The sequence below is a fragment of the Leiobunum rupestre genome, chromosome 2 (assembly GCF_980474605.1).
Source record: "Leiobunum rupestre chromosome 2, qqLeiRupe1.1.hap1, whole genome shotgun sequence".
NCBI classification, from domain to species: domain Eukaryota; kingdom Metazoa; phylum Arthropoda; class Arachnida; order Opiliones; family Sclerosomatidae; genus Leiobunum; species Leiobunum rupestre.
This window is the reverse complement of record NC_143385.1, coordinates 16,976,433-16,999,633: the sequence shown is the minus strand read 5'-3', so window position 1 is coordinate 16,999,633 and position 23,201 is coordinate 16,976,433. Positions and strand designations below refer to the sequence as shown.

At 35.8% G+C, this 23,201-nt stretch overlaps 1 protein-coding gene across 9 annotated transcripts in view; it reads left to right on the top strand.

Moving 5' to 3' along the window:
- Nucleotides 1-23,201, top strand: part of Prosap (SH3 and multiple ankyrin repeat domains prosap) — a 144,836-nt gene that overhangs the window by 91,572 nt on the left and 30,063 nt on the right. For all 9 annotated transcript variants that reach the window (XM_090165448.1, XM_090165450.1, XM_090165449.1 and 6 more), the window contains exon 2: nucleotides 20,994-21,114. In XM_090165448.1, the coding sequence (XP_090021574.1) occupies nucleotides 21,013-21,114 (102 nt within the window). In that variant the 5' untranslated portion in view covers nucleotides 20,994-21,012. The remainder of the gene's footprint in view (nucleotides 1-20,993; nucleotides 21,115-23,201) is intronic.

Genomic DNA, 23,201 nt, shown 5'->3' with positions numbered 1-23,201 from the left:
AGACGTTGCCAGTTATCGACAATTCATTGTAGAATTCTCTGTTAAAAAGACAATATTTTCCTTAATCTTCCTAATGTGGCACCGAAGAGAAAAATATTCGCTCGTCAGCCAGGTGAACGACTCTTGGCAAACACGGGCTGCTACAAAAATATTGATTTTAAAACTGCGCCAGCCTGCGCGACTCTAGGTCAGTCATTCTCTCCGTTCGAATGTCGAGCACGCCCGATGTTTTCAAGTACCCAAGTTTGCGGCTCTAATTGTTTCTCGAAGCGTTGTTCTTTGTCTTACACTTACCAATTGCGCGTCCCTATTTCTAGGTCTCGCTGCTGAAGTCGTGAACTGCCGATTTCAATTTTACAATTAGGGTAATCTCGATAAAACTGTGTCATTTATTTTGGATTTTTTTGGGGTGGAATTTGTGGGAATATTTTATCAAACTGAGGGGCTGTTATTGATTGGTTTTCAAAAGGGAATCGTTTTATTTTATTTAATCCAGCGTTATTTTCGTTACTATTGTTAAATCGTTGAAAATAGCGGTAACTATAGTTAAATAAGATATTGTTAAATTAAATCTAAATTTTTTTGTTATTTCGTTACAGAAAGTCTCACGTCAGTATTCAATTTTGTAAATAATTCATGACAATTAATTATTTTGATATTAATCCTATGAACAATATAGAATCGTATGGAATATCTTTTAATTCTGAATTTAGTGTACCTACTGTTCTTAGGATTAATTAATATAAATATAAAGTTAAAAATGTGTTGCTCTTACGTCACAAGACAAGGCTTTATGGGTTTAATATTCGCACGCGCGATTTGAACGGGCGCTAGAAAAAGATATTCCTCTGGCGACTGTAGCCAGCGCTTTAAGACTAGTAAGAGCCACATTTAAACCATTATTACAGTTTGGCTATGAAAATATGAAGTCTACCATCTATAAGGTATTGAATATTTTAAAATTTATTAAAATGAATTAAAAAAATTAAAAAATTAAACGGCACTTGTACATTTAAATAATGAGGAAATAAGATTTAAACCACTTAGTGTACAATAAAAGTTTTTATTAGAAAAACGACGACTATAGTTTCGTTTCCCATTCGGGAACTTCATCAGTCGTCGTTTTTCTAATAAAAACTTTTATTGTACACTAAGTGGTTTAAATCTTATTTCCTCATTATCTATAAGGTAATAACAAAAGAATTTTGGCATTTCGATTTCACAATCCGATTTGTGGTAGGATTCTCCATAGTAGTATCATTACTTCTATTTCATTACATTTCGTAATGGTAGGAAAATTAGTAAGAACATACTAAAACTATTTACCATAAACAATGTTAGACTTAAACCCCAACTAAACTTCTCTTAGAACGATGCCACCTAGGAGCAACAAACATAGCACCCCTCACAAGGAGAACGCAACCCGTCCAAAGTCGTGGATTTTCTCGCGTACATTTTTCATTGGTTAAATGCCTGCTGCCGTCGGAAGGGGAAAATTCGGAAATTGTCTTCCCCCATTTCCGTAAAACATTCAGCGTAAAGGCTCGTCCAATGAAATGTGTACACAACACGGCGTTAGCGTGTTTAAAGGCTAGCTGCGTTCTCCTTGTGTTAGTGTTGCTCCTAGCTTAAACTAAGAAACTTTAGTCAGCTCCTAAATGCTACAATAATCTCAAAAGTAACTTGTTGAAACTATTTTAAAACAAGCTTTAAATATTCGAAATTGTTAATTAATACATGTATTTATAAAGGTATAAAATATAGGATAATAATCTTATATCACCTTATTTATAAATGTTATAAGTTTATTTTATGTAACGTTAAAAGGACTGCATTGAAAAAATTAGCGAATCAGTAGATTAGTCCATTATGAATAGGGATAAAAAAGCTAAACCCTAAACAAATTTGAAGAAAATTAAATCTTAAAAATAGCTCGTACCGATAGGTCTTCGGGCAAACAAAAAGACGCGAAACTCGGACCAAATAGATCTTCGAGTGAAAAACTAAAACACATGCTAGTTGTAATTTAGTGTCGTGAATGCTCTAACAGTATCAATGGCTGGGGAACTTAGCAAATAGTAGCCGGTGTTCCAAGCCTTTAATCCGATCGCGAGGGGGGGGGCCTCTTCTGAGCGGTGGCTTAATTTGCTTTTGATGGGTACATCCTTTTTCGCAGAGTGTCAACATTGACTTCACGATTGTCAACTCCCTCGGTTAAACCGCTTGGCTGTGTGGCAAGCTGAATGGGGAGAAGACGTGGTCGTGTGAATGCTCTTGGCGCTTTAAACGTGAGATTTAATGTGAGCGCGCTCACAAGCCAAAGAATATCTTTTAAATATGTGATTAATTTAAATTCTTTACCTCCGCCATGCATGCCGTTTGCGGCTCTACGCCGCCTGAAAGTGGTAACCACGTTAACGCCAATTATAAGGAATTATTTTAATTGTATGATAAATATTAATACTAATAATAATCAGCACCACAATAGGCCCAAGTCAACTAGTGACTTTTATTGCCTTTAAATCAGGTGGCCGGGTTACAATGCGTAGGAGGGTGGTGGTCAGCCCTTCATACCATGGCTTCCTACACTTACTATTACCGTTAGCTAGGCTAAGGGACTACCTTTGGTCACAGTAATTTAATAACTTTTAATTCAACTGGCCTGGTCTAAATTGTATTATTAATTGTGATAGCAATGGTGAACACCGAATTGGTTTATCACAAATATTCCTGAAGTTAAAATTATACGTGGTTTTGGCTTTTAGGCGATGTTTGTTCCTTGCCATACCAGGAGCCAAGGAACCCTACGGTAGGGCTGGTCCAAAACTTCAAATTGAAGAGATAAATATAAAGGAAAATTAACCACCCTGTACTTGAAAAGTTAATTTCATAATCTTCGTTATCTTGTTAGTCTGTAGTTTGAAATAAATAAAAAATATCTATACTACCCTCATTTAAGAATTTCTGAAATGTCAAAAAAATTAAAGCTGTAGGACTTTTTTGGCTTTCAAATAAAGTTCCAAAAGGGCTTAAGTGACCTTTCTTGACCCCTGTTAAAGTTCCTATACGACCTGAGCTGTATCCACTTCTTTTGATTGGACGACCGGCTCGGCAACGCCAAGATAAAAGTTCCCATAAAATGTTAACTGCTTTGTCTAGTTTTTTTCGGATGACTTTGCTCGTAAGTTACAATGTTTATAGTGATACCCACAAAAGTGTTATCTTTCCGTGTTATGGTCATGTGGGCAGATCGAAGTACCAGTACTTAATAGCTTTAGTGCTATAAAATATCGTCTAGAGAACTATATGTACTTCAGTGAACTTTGATGTAACAGTCCAATATTAAATTTGTACATTTTCTGAATTATGTGGACTAGTTGGTTTTCAAAGCGGAATAAATAATTGATACAGTAATGTAACTTAAAATTTATCCCTTTTTTAAATACCATATTAACAATAGACTGAAGTTGTCCACGAAGTAATATGCAAAACATCAGAGAGAACCGTTCCTAGAAAAGTCAGAATTTAGAAAATTTGTTTAAATGTTAGTCAAATGTCAGGGTATGTAATTTTTGTGGCAAACATTTTAAAAATTGCCTAATTTGGGTATAGTAATAATCAGTTAATCTATTACCCGAGGCACCGCCCTAGACCGGTGGCCGGTTACATAAATAAATTCGGCTGCAAATAGGAAATCTTTACTAAAATATTGGTAAATAATAATAAAATTTTGGCATACAGTGAGGGGAAATATCTAGGTAAAACTTAGTCTGAGAATTTGAATACGAAAAACATTTTGGCAACCCTGATCTTTCGTTTCGTCGACTACCGTTCGCTTTTCCGCAACTGGGGTAAAACCCTCTCCCATTTACAAATTGATTAAAAGTCGTGGAAATTGAGGGAACCCTGTAGATCAAGTAGCGCCACTTAACGGATGCTTCCGCGCTAACAGCGTTACCTAATTCCTTCGATGATTAACAGCGCCGATTGTGTTTTAGTCGTCGGGCGAAATCTCGGTAGACTGTAGTGTTTTTGGCACCTTTTTGCAAGCCCCGTTTCTCGCGTCAAAGGCGTGCTAGCTCACGAACTGCACTCGACCGAAGGCCCGGAGTGGAGGTTCCGTTTTCGAAGGCAACGAAAGAAATTGAAGAAGGACCGTAGTGTCTCTTCTCGAGAGGTGCAGCGTGGAATTCCAGCAGTTATTATTTTCGTTGGAAATATTCTCGGACAACGGGCACCTTTCATTCGCGTTGCAATGATGGTCGTCTGAAGACGCGCTTTGTGTTGTGGCTTGCCCAACGACCTTGCTTCGGCCGTCGAGGCTGTTGAAGAACTTGCCTTTCATTGTAAGTAAACTCGCCTCTTTCACTAAAGCCACGTTCACACTAGAGCCTAAAACCCAGTTTAGGTCGGTTTGAATGCCAGTTTTGACCGCCGACGATAATTCTTGGTTCACACGTGCGAAATCGCTTCACCCCGGTTCGCTTATAGCCAAGGCTTAACGCCATTTCAATTTATGACTAGAATTTTGAAAATACTAAAATGTATCCCAAAACAATTAGTTAATCACGTTTACTATACATATAGTAATATTATTTGACATTATTTAGAATTTTATCGCCATTATTTTTGAAAATACGAGCAATTTTACTTCCCAGCTTTGTCGTTTTGAAAGTGATTCCCAGCGAACCGACTTGGACGAGTTGCTTCCCGAACCAACACGAAGCGATTTCTCACGTTGGTTTTAAAAACCAGTTATCTAACCGAAGCGAATTTAGGGGTAAGTGTGAACGTAGCTTAAGATCCTCGCGCCAGTATCCAATCTCCAAGGCGTTTCTTTTTTCGCCAACAGTAACCGCTTCTTGTTTTTCTATTTCTCTCCGTTAAATATTGGCAAAGTCCTTGTATTCGTCTTTTTATCCGCCGTTGATGCGCCCACGCTAGTTTCAGTTCAGTTCAATATGATTTGACCTTTCTCGTTTCGCGCGCTCTAAAACGTATCCTTGAAACCGATATTTAACGGGAAATATTGATAGACAGATATCGATTTTATTTGGCATTGATCCTCGAGAAACGTCATTAACGTTCCTTTTTATGCGCTACCGTCTAAATATTGGCAGCTAATTAGTTTTTCGTCGGGGTCGGGAACGTTGTATGAAAATAAATTAATATTATTTAAAGAAATATTACTTCATTCAAAATTAAATTTACCAAGAGGATTTTGTTTAAATTACCGAAACTAAAGATTTGAGTTATTTTAAGTAAGTTTAAACTAAACGTATCTCCAACAAACGTTATTTTATTGCGACTATACCAAAATGCCAATTGGAAAACTTATCTTAAATTTTTATCTTCAATTATAGCAATTTTGCATTTACCAGATGGCGCTACAAACAGTTTTAGGGCGTGTCAATTCTGAGGAGTATGCGATCATGGCAGCGGGGAATAATGATATCGTTCTTAGTTAATTTTACGCGTTCTTGATAATAATTAAAACTTCAGTAATTTTCCAAATGGTCAGTTATATTTTTAAATTTCTTAAACAAGTTTCATTTTGTCAATAATTATTTTAAGAATTTCTTTGTTAATTGTAGAAAGTTCGTGTTTCAAAGCGAAAATGACGCTACACCTTTGGCACGTTTTCTGAATCATATAAATACGTTTCTGCGTATGACACTCTGCTCATTTCCGACTCGCCAGTTTACGGCTTATGCTAATCACGCGTGGGTTTCTGCTAATGACCCCAGTTTCTGTGATATGGCGGAAACGGGCTTCACATGACGCTAAACTAAGCCCAAAATAAACAACTCTTGAATTTAGTTGCATTTTTTGTGAAATATTTAATTTGGTTTGAAATTGCGGATCTAGTTCCTTAGTGTTTTATTTCTAATTGACTTCTATAAAACTTTTAGTTTAATCCGTTTCAATTGGTTTTCACATCTCATTTCATTATTTTTAATTCAATTCTTATGTTTTCTATTGTCTTGGCAACCACAATATAGGAAATGCCAGAATAATTTTATTATTCTGAATTAAAATATTTTGAACAAAATTATAATTTTATTATTATTGATAGTACGAATGTTTTACCAACTAAATTATCTAATATATTTGGTTATCCAACAAGTCTGCAGTTCGGTAAAATATAAGGAATTTTCCAAGTTTACACAATGAGTCATAGGATTAAAATCTCCCACAAACAATTCGCCCTAAGTCAAATCAACAGCGCTCTTAGCGGCAAAACACGAAATGTTTGGACCTACCATCGGATGTTCTAGTATTGTTAATTTTCCAGAAAAATAAAATGCGGAAAAATTTCCAGAAAATTACTTTTTATCGATATAAAATGTCTAATATCAGTAAACATACTACAAATCATTAATAGTGTGACATTGTTAATCAGTTTTAACTAGTCTAGAGGTTTAGTTTTACTTTCAGATTCGAAAAAATGAGGTGAAAATGCCGCTTTATTTAAACACGCAAACAATGTATTAGACTAATCGTGGTATGAAAACTTTTTATTTTTTTCGGAAAAATATAGAAAATTTCCGGAAAAAGGCCTCGGTCATTTTCTGGAAAATTTTCCGAGTGGGAATTTTCCACTGAAAATTTTCCGACTTACAACATGTTCTTTAATGAAAAGGTTTCTTTAAAATCATATTAGTTTCAACATCGTAATATTAGTAATAAAGTAATTTATCCGCAATACTGAAATTATCTTTAAAGGTCTTTTCCCGAGTTCTTCGGTTTCCCATTTCCATAAAAATGTAATAGTGAGTGTAGGGAGCTGTTGGCTCGCGTGGCATGAAGAGCTTGCCACCACCGTCCGACGCAATTCAGCCCGGCCATTTGGGATACAGCGATGCTTTGGGTATTCCTTAGCTGATTATTATTAATAAAATTAAACGATTTTATCTTCCACACATCATCAGATACGATTATTTATTAAGAACACGGGAAATTTTGGAAATGGGGCCTCAAATATATGAGGTGGTTAAAGGCCCCCCATCCTAGTTACGCCCCGGCAATCGCCTCTCAATTTATACCGAAATTAAAAATATACGAAACATTTCCTCCGCAAAAATTTGCCATATTAATATTATATTATAGGCCCAAACAAACAACGTCGACCTGGTTATATTTACCCGGATGAAAATCTCCGAGAAAAGCGTAAAAGAAAGGCAAAGTGCATTCCTAGAATCCGGCCTCTCTTCGGCTTTTGGAGGTTTTAGCATATAAGGAGAATCCAATCCCCTTTTGGCTTTACGAGCTTTCTAAATTTGCATATTACGAAGTCATAAAACCTCAACGACGTAGGCGGCCTCCCCATCTCTCGAGGGGGATCGCTCAAATTATTCCGGGGGAGGATACTGATATAGGAACAGGGGGTCCTTCGTAGCGGCGCCAGCACCACCTGACCATCTCCGGCAAAGGCACCGGCTGGGCCTACCGGACAACTGCCAGGTGCGGAGCGTTACTCGCGGCCTGTTGTTAGCGCCACACCCAATGCCGGAATCGGACATTTCAGTCTGTAAAATGGAGGGAACATTCCGGCGCATTCTTCTCCGTTAAAAAGGAGATTAATAAGAGAATAGTTCCGAAAATTATGCAAAATATGTCTTCGGCGCGGCACCCTATCTCTCCGGTTCAACGCCCTCTACTGGCCAGTTCGCCGAAGAATGGATTTCGGATTCCCGGCGAATCGTGATAATGGCGTTTTCGGACTTTTCTATCTTTCGCTTTCTTTCTGGCTGGCAGATAGCGCCAACTACCGGCCTCGAATACCTCCATCTAGCGGTGGCAGGCGGAACTAACTTTCCACTTTGAGTGCTTCGTACGCGCCGAATTGCCGTGAATCGCTGTTTTTGTTGCGTTCTCCGAAGACGTCTCTGAAGATACGAAGGATATCCTGGGATACCCTTTCGCTCCTTGTTTGTAGCTAATAAAAGGGGTATCACGACCTGGCCCGGCGACTTAGCAACGTTTTATCGTCGTAGTTTTGTTGCTCTGTTCAACTTTGTACGGTTCCCCAGCGTTGCCACAACTTTCGCCGTAGATTCTTAATTTTGACTCTGGCCTGATCGTAATTCCGTTCGAAACAAGCGGATGATTTTGTCCATTCCAGTGATGTTTGCTACGAACGCGTGTATTGCATTGTATTCCAACGATGGAATTTGTCAGATTTATATTCGGAAAATGGACGGTCATATTCAATTCACCTTTTCCATGCTTTTCCTAGTTATTGGTAAGGCGGAGTTTGATCACGTTTGACGCTGTAACTAGGAGAGCTGGGAGGTTTGGGTGAAGCATGACACTGTCACTAGGAGAGCTGGGAGGTTTGGGTGAAGCATGACACTGTCACTAGGAGAGCTGGGAGGTTTGGGTGAAGCATGACACTGTCACTAGGAGAGCTGGGAGGTTTGGGTCAAGCATGACACTGTCACTAGGAGAGCTGGGAGGTTTGGGTCAAGCATGACCCTGTCACTAGGAGAGCTGGGAGGTTTGGGTCAAGCATGACACTGTCATAAATACATTTAGTTTCAATTCATGAAGTCACAACTTTTCCAAAAATATCATAAAAGTAACACTCACTCAATTAGCTTATTCTTTTAAATGTGAATATTTAATTACATTTTTCAAGAGGCCAGCTGTCTTTTAGACAAAATTGGTGTTCGAATTTAGACCCTTGGACAAGGTTACTATACTTTTAGCAGATCAAATGATGAGGTTTCACGTGTGGTTTCAATCGCTTAAAGAATATTTAAACACAGGCCACCACATACATCTAGTGATACCAAAAATTATGTTAGGTTAATATAGGCCTAAAGCCCCATTTTCATGCTCGCTGGTAGCGTGTAAAAATCGTCAAAATCCGCTTCCGCTACACACTTTTTCACTTTCCGCGTCGATCTGTTTCAAACAGATATTTTAGCTTTATTTTCACGCTTGCGAGTGGCGGATGCGAATTTTGACGATTTTTATCCGCTACCAGCGAGCATGAAAATGGGCCTTTAGCGTTTAGGGCAAACTTTAGATTTTTCGGCTGAAAGTACAGCGCAATAAATTGGGTAAGATGACTAGTAGAAGTGACGTCATTCGTGCTTCATGCTTCCCATAAATAACGTGTTAGTTAGCTCGTAGGTTTCAAGGTTTCTCAACAATATATATTGAAGTGCCACCAGTTCATGTACCTTTATTTCCCTGATTCAACTTATTGACGTCCGCCTTAAAGTCTTCTTTATATTTGTAAGCCGTGATGAATGGTGGTTTTGGGATGGGTTGAAAACGAACCGAAAAGAAACTGAATTGTCTCCGCCTTAAAAATATTTTTTATTTCTCTTTTGGGAGATTGTCCCATCGTTAATTCTCTATTGATCTCTGGGACTTGTAGCACAGATTGGTTCAAGGAGCAGTCTGGATTTTAACTTATGTATACATTTTCAACTTACATGGAGAGTACCCGAGGTGTTTATGGCCGATTTTGTTCAAAGTCGGGCGTGATGTAGACCTATGTGAGATATGAAATTTCCCAAAAGAAGACGTTGCACTACCCATTCGATTTGCCATGGCAACCGAAAATGTTTTTTATCACTTAAAACAAAAATGTCCATTTAAAAAAGCATGGGATTTTCTCGGTTTCACCTAAGAATTTTCTTTTAATTGAAAATCACGAAATGGGTAATTTGGACAACATTTAGGTAAATTTCATCACGTTTTGGTAAATTGGAACAATTTTTGAGTAAAATAAGGTAAAAACCTTTTTTTTTTGTTTAAAGTGGTCAAAAACATTTTCGGTTGCCAACTTGCCATGGGAAATCGAATGGGTAGTGTAACGTCTACTTTTGGGAAATTTCATACCTCACATAGGTCTACATCACGCCCGACTTTGAACAAAATCGGTAATAAACACCTCGGGTACTCTCCTTGTTAGTCCTTTTACAACAAGAATGCAAAATAGCAGTTGCTTTTAAACATTTTTATTAAAATTAGCGATATAAATTCATGGCAAATTCCGTATCTTAAACGCTTTTGATTTATTTTTAATGGCATATAATAATATTTGCAACAATTAAGTAAAAATATTTTTTATCTTACGCGTCCTAGTCAACTGTCGATTAGTTGTAAATTTATACATTCATTCTTTCGGAATCGTATAGTCACCTTAAGGTAGAAATTTGACTAGCACAGGTGTCACCTGTGCTAGCACCTCAAACACCCGTCGTCACATAGGTAGATAGAGAGTACCATATTCCAGGAATTTGGCGGGAACATCGAACAAGTGTTTTTATTGCTGTTTTAGGGCTTGCTTACACTCGATATCGTTTGGGTGTTTGACTATCCCATCAAGGGTGTAACCGTAAACTTAACGGCGCAAAAAGAGCCGCGAATGTAATGGCTTCGTAACCCGTGGGCATCAGGTACATAAATCGTCAGTCATTTGACAGCGTTGTCGATACTGAGACTTATTTAAGTTTTATCCATAAAAAAGTGTCGGTTGGCTATAAATTGATGGCTTAGAGTAAAAAGGAGCTAAGCGTAACTTTCGCGTTTTGCAGATTTGAAGCGAAAATAGTACAATTTTCACCTTCAATATTTTTCTTTTTTTTCTTTGACCTTCGATCTGAATAGTGTTAAATGTTACAATTCCTTTTCTGATTATCTGGGACATATAACCATCTTCAACTATGCATCACAGCCATTTCTGCTATAAATTAAAAATAATTCTATTTATTCTAAAAGTAATTCAAAACATTGTATGAGCTTCCTGCCCTTGGCACCACGACATGACTAAGTCAGCCAGCGGATTTTAATGCCATTCTCAGGGTTGTTCAATATGCATTTTGTATTTTTATTTTGAGCTGCAAAAACCAATTTGCAGTTAACATTTTGTATTTTGCATTTTGAGTTAGGTAGAAAGTATTTTTCATTTTACATAAATTTTGAGTACTTGGCATTTTGAACAACCCTGGCCTTTATACCAAGTAGCCACTCGATCAGACACACAGGGTGACCACAACTCCTCTATTCTATAATTCTTCCTATATTTTTAATGTGTTCCTATAACTTCCTATAATTAATATTTTCCTATTTTTTCATATTTGCGGAATATTATGGCCTTCAACAGTTGCAATTATGTCTTTTGATATCCAAATCTCCAATATTTTAAATCTTCGCTCGCCCAACCAATTATTAAGCCAGTGGCGTAGCGAGGGGGGTGGAGGGGCGGACCACCAATTATTAAGCCATATTCCACCATAAAATGATGTATTTTCACTTCACAAGTACTTGAAACCTATAATTTAATAGAATGTGTTATATTTACCTTCATTTCGCAAAAAAAGTCTTCTATAAATTCCTATAAATCAACTACAAATTTCCTAAAATTCCTATAGAGTAGTAGCACTCTGTAGCTTTGGCCATGGCCGCCATTGTGGACGGGAATTTTTTCTGAAAAGGAAAAAGTATGGGTGACGTCGTGTGACGTAGCACTTCCATTACTCTATAAGAGTTTTATGAAATTTCTGTGGTCACCCTAGAAACATCAAAAATAGTGCCAAACGTGATTTTGGGATTTAGTTTATATTTGCATTAAATAAAGTATATACTTCTTGTAAAAAGAAGTTGGCAGTTTTGAGTATCGCTTGGTGGGGTGCAATTATTATTCCTCAATGGAGAAGTGGCTAGTAAAAAATTCCCATTTCCCATCGTGATACGTTTTGGTGACAGCCGTGGCGAGGGAACTTCAATTGATGTTCATTGAAATTGGGCGTTTTCTCACCGCAAATTTCCTCCCGAATTTATTCACTGACTTCTCGGGAGAGGATAAATTAATATTTTTGGAAGTGACGGGGATATCGTCAAAGTGTAGTACCTCCCAATTAGCATATCCCCCTCAAAAAATGCCCGATTTAAAGTTTATTTTCTATCACAGAAGCCGATTGAATTGAGGTTTCGATATTCAATGGAAATGGTTTTTAATAGTTTCCTTTTTGGTGTGATACATTTCATTTGGGAAAACTGGTTTTTTGGCTACACGGGTTACGTTTCCTTCATGGATGTCAACTCGCTTTTTGACAGCTTTATCGGTCGATTCGATTGATTGGCTCACCCTCGAATCTCTTGTATTTAAATATCGCGAATGATTTGAATTTAAATTGGAGTTCAGTTTTTATATACTTTTTATTCTATGTTGCGTATCAAATGTGGATTTTGGTCCAACGTGAAATGTGGATTTGGGTCCCACGTTAAATATGTTTATTTTGGTTCATCGTAGGGTCCAACGTCAAATGTTGGCTTTTGCCGAGGGGCAGGTCACTTCCTTGATTAACGACGCACCCCTCAAAAGATTAAATCCGATTTAATCGTGATTATTTTGATTAAATTATATTTAATCGTGATTATTTTGATTAAATTATATTTAATCACGATTAAGTTGATTAAATCACGTTTAATCATGATTAGAATGTTTAAATCTGATTTAATCCTCATTAAATGATTAAATCTGTTTAAAATGATTAAATCCTGATTAAAAAATTATATCGTGATTAGTATGATTAATTCGTACTTTAGTTTTGATTTTAATGATAAATTCTCGATTCAACTGATTATATTGATTATATCTAATTAAAAAGATTAGATCATGATTAGAATGATTAAATCTCATTTAAATGATTAAATTCTGATTAAAAAGATTAGATCATGATTAGAATGATCAAATCTCATTTAAATCGTGATTAGATTTTCTAATCTTGATTAGATTTTTTAATCTTGATTACCCTGATTTAATCACGACTACCCCGATTTAATCATTTTACTATGATTAAGACGCACCCAAAATGGAAGTGACTTGCCCCTCGGCTTTTGTTCAACGTTGGGTCCAACGTCAAATTTTGATTTGCCCTTTGAAATATATTGTTTCGTGTAGTCTTAAGGTACATATTATAACATTTTAAATGCAGATTTTGGTTCAGTCAGACTTGGATTTTTGCAAATTCGTGCTTCGATTTTGGTCCAATAGTAAATGTTGATTTTGGATAGCCTTGCCAACCTGACACTGTATAGAAATATACTCCTTATTATAAAATTAATCATTTAGAGCTCTTTGAATCCATTATTATTATTAAATTGCAAAATTTGGTTTAAAAGTGTTTAGTTTGCTTCGTCTATGCAGGCTATTCACAATAAAGTATTTATTTATTAATTTTCCTATAATTCTGAAATGTTTCTATAAAATACAAAATTAAATGTTTTACCCTATATTTACATTTTTAGGATATTCGTTTAAAAGCCAACAAGAACTAGTTACTGTCATTTTCCTCGTAAAGCAATGACTTTCGCGAACATGGAAACATGAGCTCAGATTTGAAAATATTTCGATTTTCCATTTTTATCTGTGTTACCTTGTTATGACTCGTTTTAAATACACGCTATATTTTAATCATATAGGTAAAATTTTTTTACCATGGTTAATATATAATTTAAAAGTAATAAAATTTTCACAATTAATTGTGTATCGACAAGACGCCCGAAAGCTTGCGTAGTTTTAATTATTTTAATAAAAATAGTACCATGAAGTATCCGTCGTTGTGAAAATTTTATTATTTTTAACGCTATATTTTAACCTTATAAATATCCTTTAAATTGGTAAATTTGTCTTAGAAATCATCGGATAAAATGTTTGAATTATATTATTCAGTACTATTTCCCGAGAGCTCTGCTTATCTCTATATAAATCCATTAATTTATTTCTGTTGAATCAAACGATTTACTATTGATGTATAAATTTACTTTCTTAATAAATTCGGTCGAACGTTTTATTTCACGCGCATCTGAGTCCGAGATTTGTCATTATCGGCCATTAGCCCAGAAACTGGCAGTCTGTAACGAATAAAAGATCATAATTAGTTCGTCAATTAGACGAAGAAGAAACCTTGTTAGTACGTTAGAAAAAGAATCAAAAACATCGTTGCATATAATTCGACTTTAAATAAGCGTATATCCGTTTTATCGGAGAGCGCCCCCTAGGAATGTATAGGCGAAACTCTGACCATGAACTAACCCTGCATTCGCACGTTTCTCTTTTGGTAATTGTGTCGGTTGAGATTGATAGCTATTATCAAACTCATCTCTTCTATCGCAGCGATCCGTTACTAACGGGTTTGGCCGCCGCCATAAAAACCGTCAAGGTCTACGGTTCACTGTTCTACCCGTCGAAAAGGCCACTTAGCCTGCTAGTGTTACGTGAGAGGATCTCAATTCGTTACAATCGCTAGATGACGTCCAAGTTAGCCTGACGTGGCCCCGGTCGACTGTACGACCTTGATTACTCGCAATCGAAAATGAAAGTTTTTGTATTTATTAGGCTCTCATTTATTGCCTGTCTGTGATATATTTAACAACGCCGTTGTATTGTGGTTAATTTACGCGCCTCACTACGCCAGTTCGAACACCATAGCCCACCCAAAATCAAGTTTCCTTTATTGCGGTCTAAATGTGTTCAATTTGAAATGGTTTTTTTGTGGTTTTGCGATTCTCTAAGCTCATAATTTAGGGATTTTATTTTGCATTGCAATCTCAGACGGTTCGTACAATCGTGGTACACCCTTAAATATCAGGGAAAATCAGGAAAATTCCCTTTTTTATGCAAGTCAAGGAAATTTCTAAGGATTTGGCAACTTATTTTTCTTGTTAAAGAATTTAATCCTCAATCATGTAACGTTTAGCCTAATACCTCTTCGTGAAATGATTAGTTATGTTAAGGTGCGCTAGACAATTAAGTGTTAGTGACGTCAACTCAAATTGAATTAAGGTTTATTTTAATTATCTTAAAACATTGGGTGCTCTTTCACCTGGAAAATCGTGGAATATCAGAAGAATCAGTTTGCCAATAGCTGGAAAGAAGTCTGGTGGGGCCAGTTACATCGATAAATAGTAGCACCTCGTGGTAGCAGACAATTTTCCAATTATTTTCTACTCCTTTTAATAATAATCAGCTAGGCTAATACCCAAGGCACCACCTAGGTCATCAGGAGACTTTAAATGCCATTAATTCAGGTGGCCAGGTTCAATAGCGTAGGAGGGTGGTGGCAAGCCCCTCCTGCCACGCGAGCCAACAGCTCCCTACACTCACTATTACCGTTAACATCAACACCGTTTATTTAATACATAAATTGTATTATTCTACACAAAATATCTTTTTAAGTTCCATTTTCCAATAATTTGAAATAAATTTAAATACTTATTTGAAGCAATTATTGTTTTATATTAGTTAACTAAATCTCGATTTCTTTGTTCAAAAAATGTAATACAAATTCTTATTTAAAAAAAATCTTGTTCCTCTTATCCATTGGTTTAACTAGGGATGTGTTAAATTTATCAAATTCTCAAACCATTTTTTTTTTCATATAGAATACGTTTAAACATATTTTATCAAACTTTTAATAATATATTTATTATAAAAGTTACATATCTAAAATTAATATAAAGGTAATTTATACGAAAATAAAAACCTCTCCATCAATTGGAAAACTTTTCCAATTAGTTAATGCTTTTATACGCGCTAACCACTTGAAGAGATTTGAGGCGGCTGCCATTATTATGCATGCCATTTATCTTATTTGTATATTTCCCTTTATTTTGTATTGTGTATTTCGCGAATACAGATGGTTCTGCTGTATTTTTTCTCGAAATCGTTTTAACGCATCGCCGCTCAAGCCTAAACCGCAAATGTGGACGGCGGTTTTTTCGGTTCCGAAGAAGATTATTCGAAATTTAACGCTAGCACGCGTTCAGGGACGAAACTGCCGGAGATCGAAAGCGATAAACAGCGCCTTCTATCTTTAAAGTGTGGCGCTTCAATAATGCAATATACTTTATTTCCAGCAAACACGCGGAAGAAGAGACTATTAACGCCCCCTATTTTTATATCGTGGCTATATTTTGCGTACGCCTCATCAAAGTATTGTTTTTGCAGGGTTATAGATTTTGTTAGAACACCTGTGTTTTTATATATCGCTTCCTTAGTTTCAAAACATCGTAACTCTATTTTTAGAGTAACCCAAGTTACGGCGTTTTTGAACGCTGGAATCGATATTTAATATTGACGTATGTCTGTAATAGGCGCTAACGTAAATTTGGTTTGTCTTTTCAACACGTGTTTTATAATAAATAAAAATATATTATATTTTATTATATAAAATGTTTCAAAAGGTTATTCAAAGTTTTTAACGAGTTGTAGGAGGCGAGCTTTGGAGTATGCTGTTTTCTTCCCATTTTCCTATGATGAGTTAAAAGAGCCCCAGAGAGCTACAAAGAGTGGCCTACTAGCCCCTGGAAGCAGGCTGCAACAAGCGCAAAACCAAGCAACTGGGACTTTAAAAATTGTTTAAGTTTACTTTTTTACGCGGGTTACCTCAATTTGTTTAAGTCCTTTTTTTCACCTATCACACGAACCCAAACCTTAATGTTCGCATTTCACTGCAGCTTGGTTTTGCGCTTGTTACAGCCTACTTCCAGGGGCTAGTAGGCCACTCTTGTAGCTCTCTGGGGCTCTTTTAACTCATCGTAGGAAAATGGGGGGATACAGGCATACTTCTTAACTCACCCCCTACAACTCCATAAAATGTTTGCATAACTTTTGAAACACCCTGTATAATTATAGTGTCGAAATTTTTAACATATTTTTGGTAATTACTAAATAACATTCTAAATATTGAAAAATAATTCAAAACTATAATAATTTTAATTAAAATTACAGTAAAAATATTTAAAAACAGTTATATTATTGTTCAACATGGAACTGTTAATAAATTTTAGTCGTATTATTTAGCCATAGATGGCGGCATATTGCTCAACTATAGCACCGCCCACAAAATTCGAAATAGAGTAACATTTGTTTGTTCTCGGTGGCTTCGATACGTTCTTTCTATTACTTAAGAGTGTTCCTTTTAACGTTTTTGGGGTGAGCTTAATCTCTGATAGTTCAGAATAATTTTCCCCTTTGAATTTTCCCAGCCCGATGGCGACAGTTAGGACATAATTTAAACATTATTCAAATTTAAAAGATTAGTTTGTACAACTTTTCGGCGATAGGATTATTTTTGGTTTTTCTTCGCATTTGGATAACTGCGATTTATATGTTAAACAACTTCAAAAGATACAACAGAAGTCCTTGACTTGGCAAATCTCAATTACAATTTATCCAGTGTGGGCGGTGCTGTGTGGAGCTTAATCTGTTTCGAGCGTGAGACCAAACACTACAGTAAATTTCAACGCTCACTATACAACGGATTAGAAAGTTTCAAAAAAAATTTACATTTTTTTAAACTACCATTTAAATAATATTATTTTTATTATATGCTAAATTTTATCAATTTTATCTTTAAAGATATTTTATCCATTTTTATATTATCAATTTTATCCATTTTTATATCGTATCAATTTTATCCATTTTTATATCGTATCAATTTTATCCATTTTTATATCGTATCAATTTTATCCATTTTTATATCGTATCAATTTTATCCATTTTTATATCGTATCAATTTTATGATAATTTAAATGATATTTAAACAATTTACAATTTCTGTAAAACAGTTTTGGTCAGTTGTAATTATGTTTCGATTGTAATGGATAGTTTTAGAATAGTTTTTTTTTATTCAGTATTCACATTTCAGCCTAACTTTGGTGCTCAAGTCAATTTTCAAACCAAAATTAAGGCGTGATTTATATTACCTTTAAAATTGCAAGTCCAACAAAAATACCTCCCTATAAAGGTGTCAAATATTAAAAAATTTAAATTTATATTAGGTGAAATGGATATCAAAATTATAAATTTCAATATTTGGAGTTTACCTTTGGTTCAAACACGGCCAACTTTGATCTCTCGCGCATTTCTCGCGCTAGAGCGGCCATCTCATTCGTTGACGTTTCTGTGTTAACCTATGAGCAAAAGATGTGTATGACGTGAGCGCCCCTAGCGGATTATTATTTTTAGAATAGCTTTTACAATGAAGCCAATATAGAAACCGAGCGTGGCGCTGAACTCCTACACGTTATAGTACAGTTAATAGGGGGAAAATCCTTGCTCGCGGAATTTCGACGAATGTGTTGGCCGCTGTAGCGCGAACAGCGCGTGATTAAAGTTGGCCGTGGTTCAAATAAGTACCCAACAAGTTGTGAAAATATATATAAATTTACTCGCCAAAAAGTTGGTTGGCCAACTGTGTTGAATATCTAATTAAACGTTCATGTGCCCACGCGCACATTTAAATTGCCTTTTTCAATACGATTTTCAAATTAAACCGATACTGTGAATAAATTATCAGATTAACCTTGTAACTCAAATTTATGATGTGACATTTTGCGGTTTTATATCCAGTAGCGAATACTTTTTAGGGTGGTACCTTGCTTTGAATTTAACTGGGCTAAAAGTTAATGTAAAAGTTAGCTGCTTACAACGATATCAGAAGTAGATAATCTATACATTATAAGAGAAGTATATATTTAATCCATACCGGTAAAATTTATTTCAATAAATTCAATTGGTTATTTAAATCGACATTTATTTAAAAATTCTTGATTTAAATCTCCTATTGCAACAGTTATTTGATATGTATATTTTTTGGTAATTTAAACAGAAATTATGCTTTAACTGTGTCCAAACAAATTCTATAAATCGATCGAAAATTTCCTAGTTTTCCTAATAAGCCTTTGACATTCGTGTGAAGGAAAATTTATCCTAGACTATTGTTTTTTGTTGAGCTTGAAGAATTATTGCACTACAAAATATTTTATTTCGAAAAAACACGAGAAAACTTCACCATAAATTTAAATTTCCTACATTTATTTGGTTTTTCGGGTTTGTAAAAAAACTTCCAATCATTTCCAGACCATTAAAAACAAAGTTTTTAATTCAACTTGAAAAATAGTATAATCCTATCCTTAGAATGAAATTTCGTGTTTCAGCTTATCTAAATGAATGGCGCATAAATCATTCTGCTTTTTCAACGAAATCCTATCGTCTTTAGACCCCAGCTCGCAGACTTAAGGGCATAAATAAAATCACCTCATAAATAATAAGAACAAGCCCGTCACTGGAAGGCAATTTTGAGTTTTAAGGGAAGTTCAAAAAAACGTGTGACGTAAGCGCGTGCTACTTATACAGGGTGGCCACATGTCAGGGAAAAGTTGGGGAATTTAAAAATGGGCCCGAAAGGTCAAGGAAATTTAATTATTTGTTAAACTTCAGGGAATTAAATTTTCTCTTGACACTTTTTGAAAGTAATTTTACTCTAGATCGATGCAAGAATGTATTTATTTATATTTAGGAAGAATGATTATGTTGCGACAATCGCCGGGCACGTTGAACGCCTTTCCCCCGTCTCGCGCGGGGGGGGGGGGGACACAAAACGTCACCGACGTTTGATTATCATCGCGTTAGGTGACGTAAATTTTAAGCAGCCAATGAAATACCGGGACTATTCGTTTTATTTTAAGTGGAGGAGCGTACGGGGGGGACCAACGTGTGGATAGAGAGAAAGGCTACAAACCCTCTCGACATAGACATTCTCCCTAGGTTTAAATAAATACATTCTTGATCTATGACAAATTCTATGATTATTATTTATTTCCTTAACTAGTCTAGAGGTTTAGTTTTACTTTTGGTTTCAAAAAATGAGGTAAAAATGCTGCGAAATTGAAATTTTTGAACAATGTTAGACTAATCATGGAAAAAAAAACCTTTTTGTCGGTAATTTTCCACGGAAATCTATAGAAATCTTGTAAAATAAGATTTTTCTAAATATTTTTCAATGCAAATATAGAATTATTTTTAACTTTTAACAGAAATATTTTGGTATTTGTATACATAATTAATACGGGGACAACGACAACGACAACTCGGTATCAATTAAGATATCTTCTAAACAGTTTACAGTTATAAAAGACAAAGTACACAAATTTGAGGCTGTTCAACGTGGGCTTACAATTTGTATTGGTTCTACGCGGGTACGGGGAACTTGATCTGAATTTCAGCACGTAATCTCAAATTAAGAAAAGGGGAGTTATCCATTCAAAACATTCTTGGCCCGAAATCTTAGCGTATACATATTTTTTATTCCTTATGATGTGTTTTATATTGCTTAGATAAAATTAAATAGAATTTAACAATGCCCGATAAGCCGGATTTTTTAAACAAAATTTATCAATGGCAAAAATGCAAATTTTTCAATAAGGTGTTAAGATTTTTATCTCTTTCCGTTGCAATTTTTTTATATTCGACAGCTAGAAAATTAATTGGAATATCGGATGTGTCTAAAAAATATGACTGACTAGTTTTGATTTCATTTTTGTTTATTTTGTCGTAGTTTACGAAGCGGTTTGTCGATTATTTGCCAATCCGGTGGCTTAGCTCGTTTAGCGTTACGGTGTGCGTCATATTTCAGTTTTTGTGGTGTTAGTGTTTGGTTGAAATGTGTAGGTACTAATGGAATAATTTGGGAATGTGACAATATTTAACGGGCAAGGCTTAAGTACTGTTAGATAACAATCAATTCCAAATAAAAGTCGTTGATTTCGAAATGTCGATTAACTTCAAGTGTTAATGTTGGTATAATTTCCAGTGATATATTTTGGATTGGTGTTAGCTTAGACCAGTGGTTCCCAAAAGGTGTTTCCGTGGAACCCTGGGGTACCGTGGAAGGGTCATAAATGTATGTATTTGTACCCCGCCGTTCCGCATTAGCCCTATGGGGCCTATTAAGGGTCACAGGGGTTCCGAGCGGCCATTTTTGTTAGTGTCAAGAGTTATTAAGATAAGTTAAAAAATGTGTTGAGGTTCCGCCAGAATTAGGTGGATAATTTAGGGTTCCATAGCAAAAAAAAATTGGGTACCGCTGGTTTAGACCAGTTAGCATGCTTTTCGAAACGTGATGTGATTGTATTTCGGGTATGTGAACGTCGTTTCTAACGATACTTTTTTTCTGTCTTTGCAGAGGTTGGAACTGGCTGGTCATGAAGTCGATGGAAATGGATGGAGGTGAAGACAGTGTAAGCCAGACTAGTGACGACCAATACATTCCCTTACAAATTTACGTTCCGGATCTTCTGCTTCAAGTGAGTACACTATTTCAATTCAATTGTCTGTGTTAAGACCAGTTTTTCAAGTTTCATTGTTTCAATCTGATTTTAACTGCGGTTTAAGGCCTAATGTGACCGAGGCATCAGGATTTAATTTATGATCGAGAGGTTACATTTGACCTAATTTCAAATTTAATGTTTGTTTCTCGTGGACTTCTTATTTTTTCTGAATAAATTAAAACAATGGTAATAGGACCGCTAAATTTAGTGTTATTAATTTTCTGGAAAATTAAGAAATAAAATGCTGAAAAATTTCTTTCAAATTTTCCGGCAAATCGGAAAAATAAAAAATTTAAATTACTTTTTGTGGGTTTTAACTTTTTATCGATATATAATATAAAATATCTAATAATAGTAAACATACTACAAAACATTAATAGTTTTACATTGTTAATCAGTTTAAACCAGTCGAGGTTTAGTTTTACTTTCAGATTTGAAAAAACTTATACGAAAATGCCGCGTTATTTAAATTTAAAAACAATATTAGACTAATCATGCAATTAAAACGTTTTCTATTTTTTCGGAAAAATGCGGAAAATTTTCCGAAAAAAGGCCTCTCATTTTCCGGAACATTTTCCCACTTACAACACTAGTTATATTTAAATAAAAAACAGACTAATTTGTTCATATTTCAAAGATCCATGGTGGCTTCTTCTCGTGTTATTTTTTTATTTCAATTTATTCGGGTAGTGTTTAAGTTTTCGTGTTTTATTAGTAAACTAATCTTTCCATTTGATAACCATTTTCCGCATTGTGTCAAGTCCCTTTTTCGGTTAACTTGGAACTACGTCGTTGGTCCGAATATTTCCAGAAGTTGATTTACTATAAGCAACCAAATTTCGTGTTTTATCCCCCCCGACTCGAGAATCTCGGAACCGCTTGGTGGAACCTACCTGCAGCGCCATCTCGTGATCGAAATATTATTTTCCCCGGTTTTATCGTTTTTCGGTCGGAACTGTCGTCGGCTACGAGATTCTCCTTGCCTTTTTAACAGAGTTATATTCGTATATTGTAGTTTATCGCGTTTTTAAAATGCCTTACACGCCGCCCTTTCTCAAATTTTTGCCGCTTCATTCTTTTGGCGCTGCACGTAGGTTCAACCGCGATTTCTGAATATCTTGAAGCCATTTGATGTAGGTTGCGGAAAAAGTTGCGTAACTTCTTAAGTACTTTTCCAATAACTATGAAATTTCATAGTTTTCTATCATTCTGTAAAAAAACCTTGTAAATTTTGTTTTCGGTGACAATACCCCTTTTATATAAACCTAATTACGACTCGTGCATCAGCTTCTAAAACTACACAAACCATATAAAAGGAACCAAGACGCGTAAATCTGCGAGCCTCGTTATCCAGTTACAAAGCAGCCTTGTTAGCGAAGACACATTCTGTAGGAAGAGGGAAAATCAACACCTCGCGCGTATAGTCTGTTGGGCACAGACAAAAAATGCCCCGTCTGGGGCAAGGTTGATAATTAATCCTTGAGCGACGCGCGAGTCCTTGACTAATAGACGGTTATTCAGCTGTCAATTAGCCCAAATCGGTAACACGAGCTCCCAAATTCCCCAGATAATAATCGGACCCAAACCCATTCATTCGCGCTAAGTGGGCGAGACCGTACTTCTTCGTGGCCACTCCAGCTTCGCTTGCCATTTGGTGGACGCACTCGCCGTAATTGATACCCACATATTTTCGCGAATAAGCCTTTCCGTAACCACTTCTATCCCAGAAAACGGTCGCTATTTGTAAAGCGGGAAATCGCGTAGGCTTAATTTTAAGGAATTATTCATGACTTTTTAGGGAACCTTGTACAACGTTTTGTATGGACTTAAACCTAATGGCTGTGTGTTCTTCGAAAACTTCCATTTATTTTGAAGCTTTGTTAACTTTACGTCCTTGCAAATATATCGTTGAAGCGAAAAGCAAAATCTAAAATGAACTCTCTTTTAAAGCAACTGTCGGCTCTATCATTGCCACCTGTATTATGAAAAGGCCCCTGTTATTAGAGATGGCCATGACTCTATCCGATTCTTCGGAAATCGCGACTTTACTGGAGAGCGTGGTG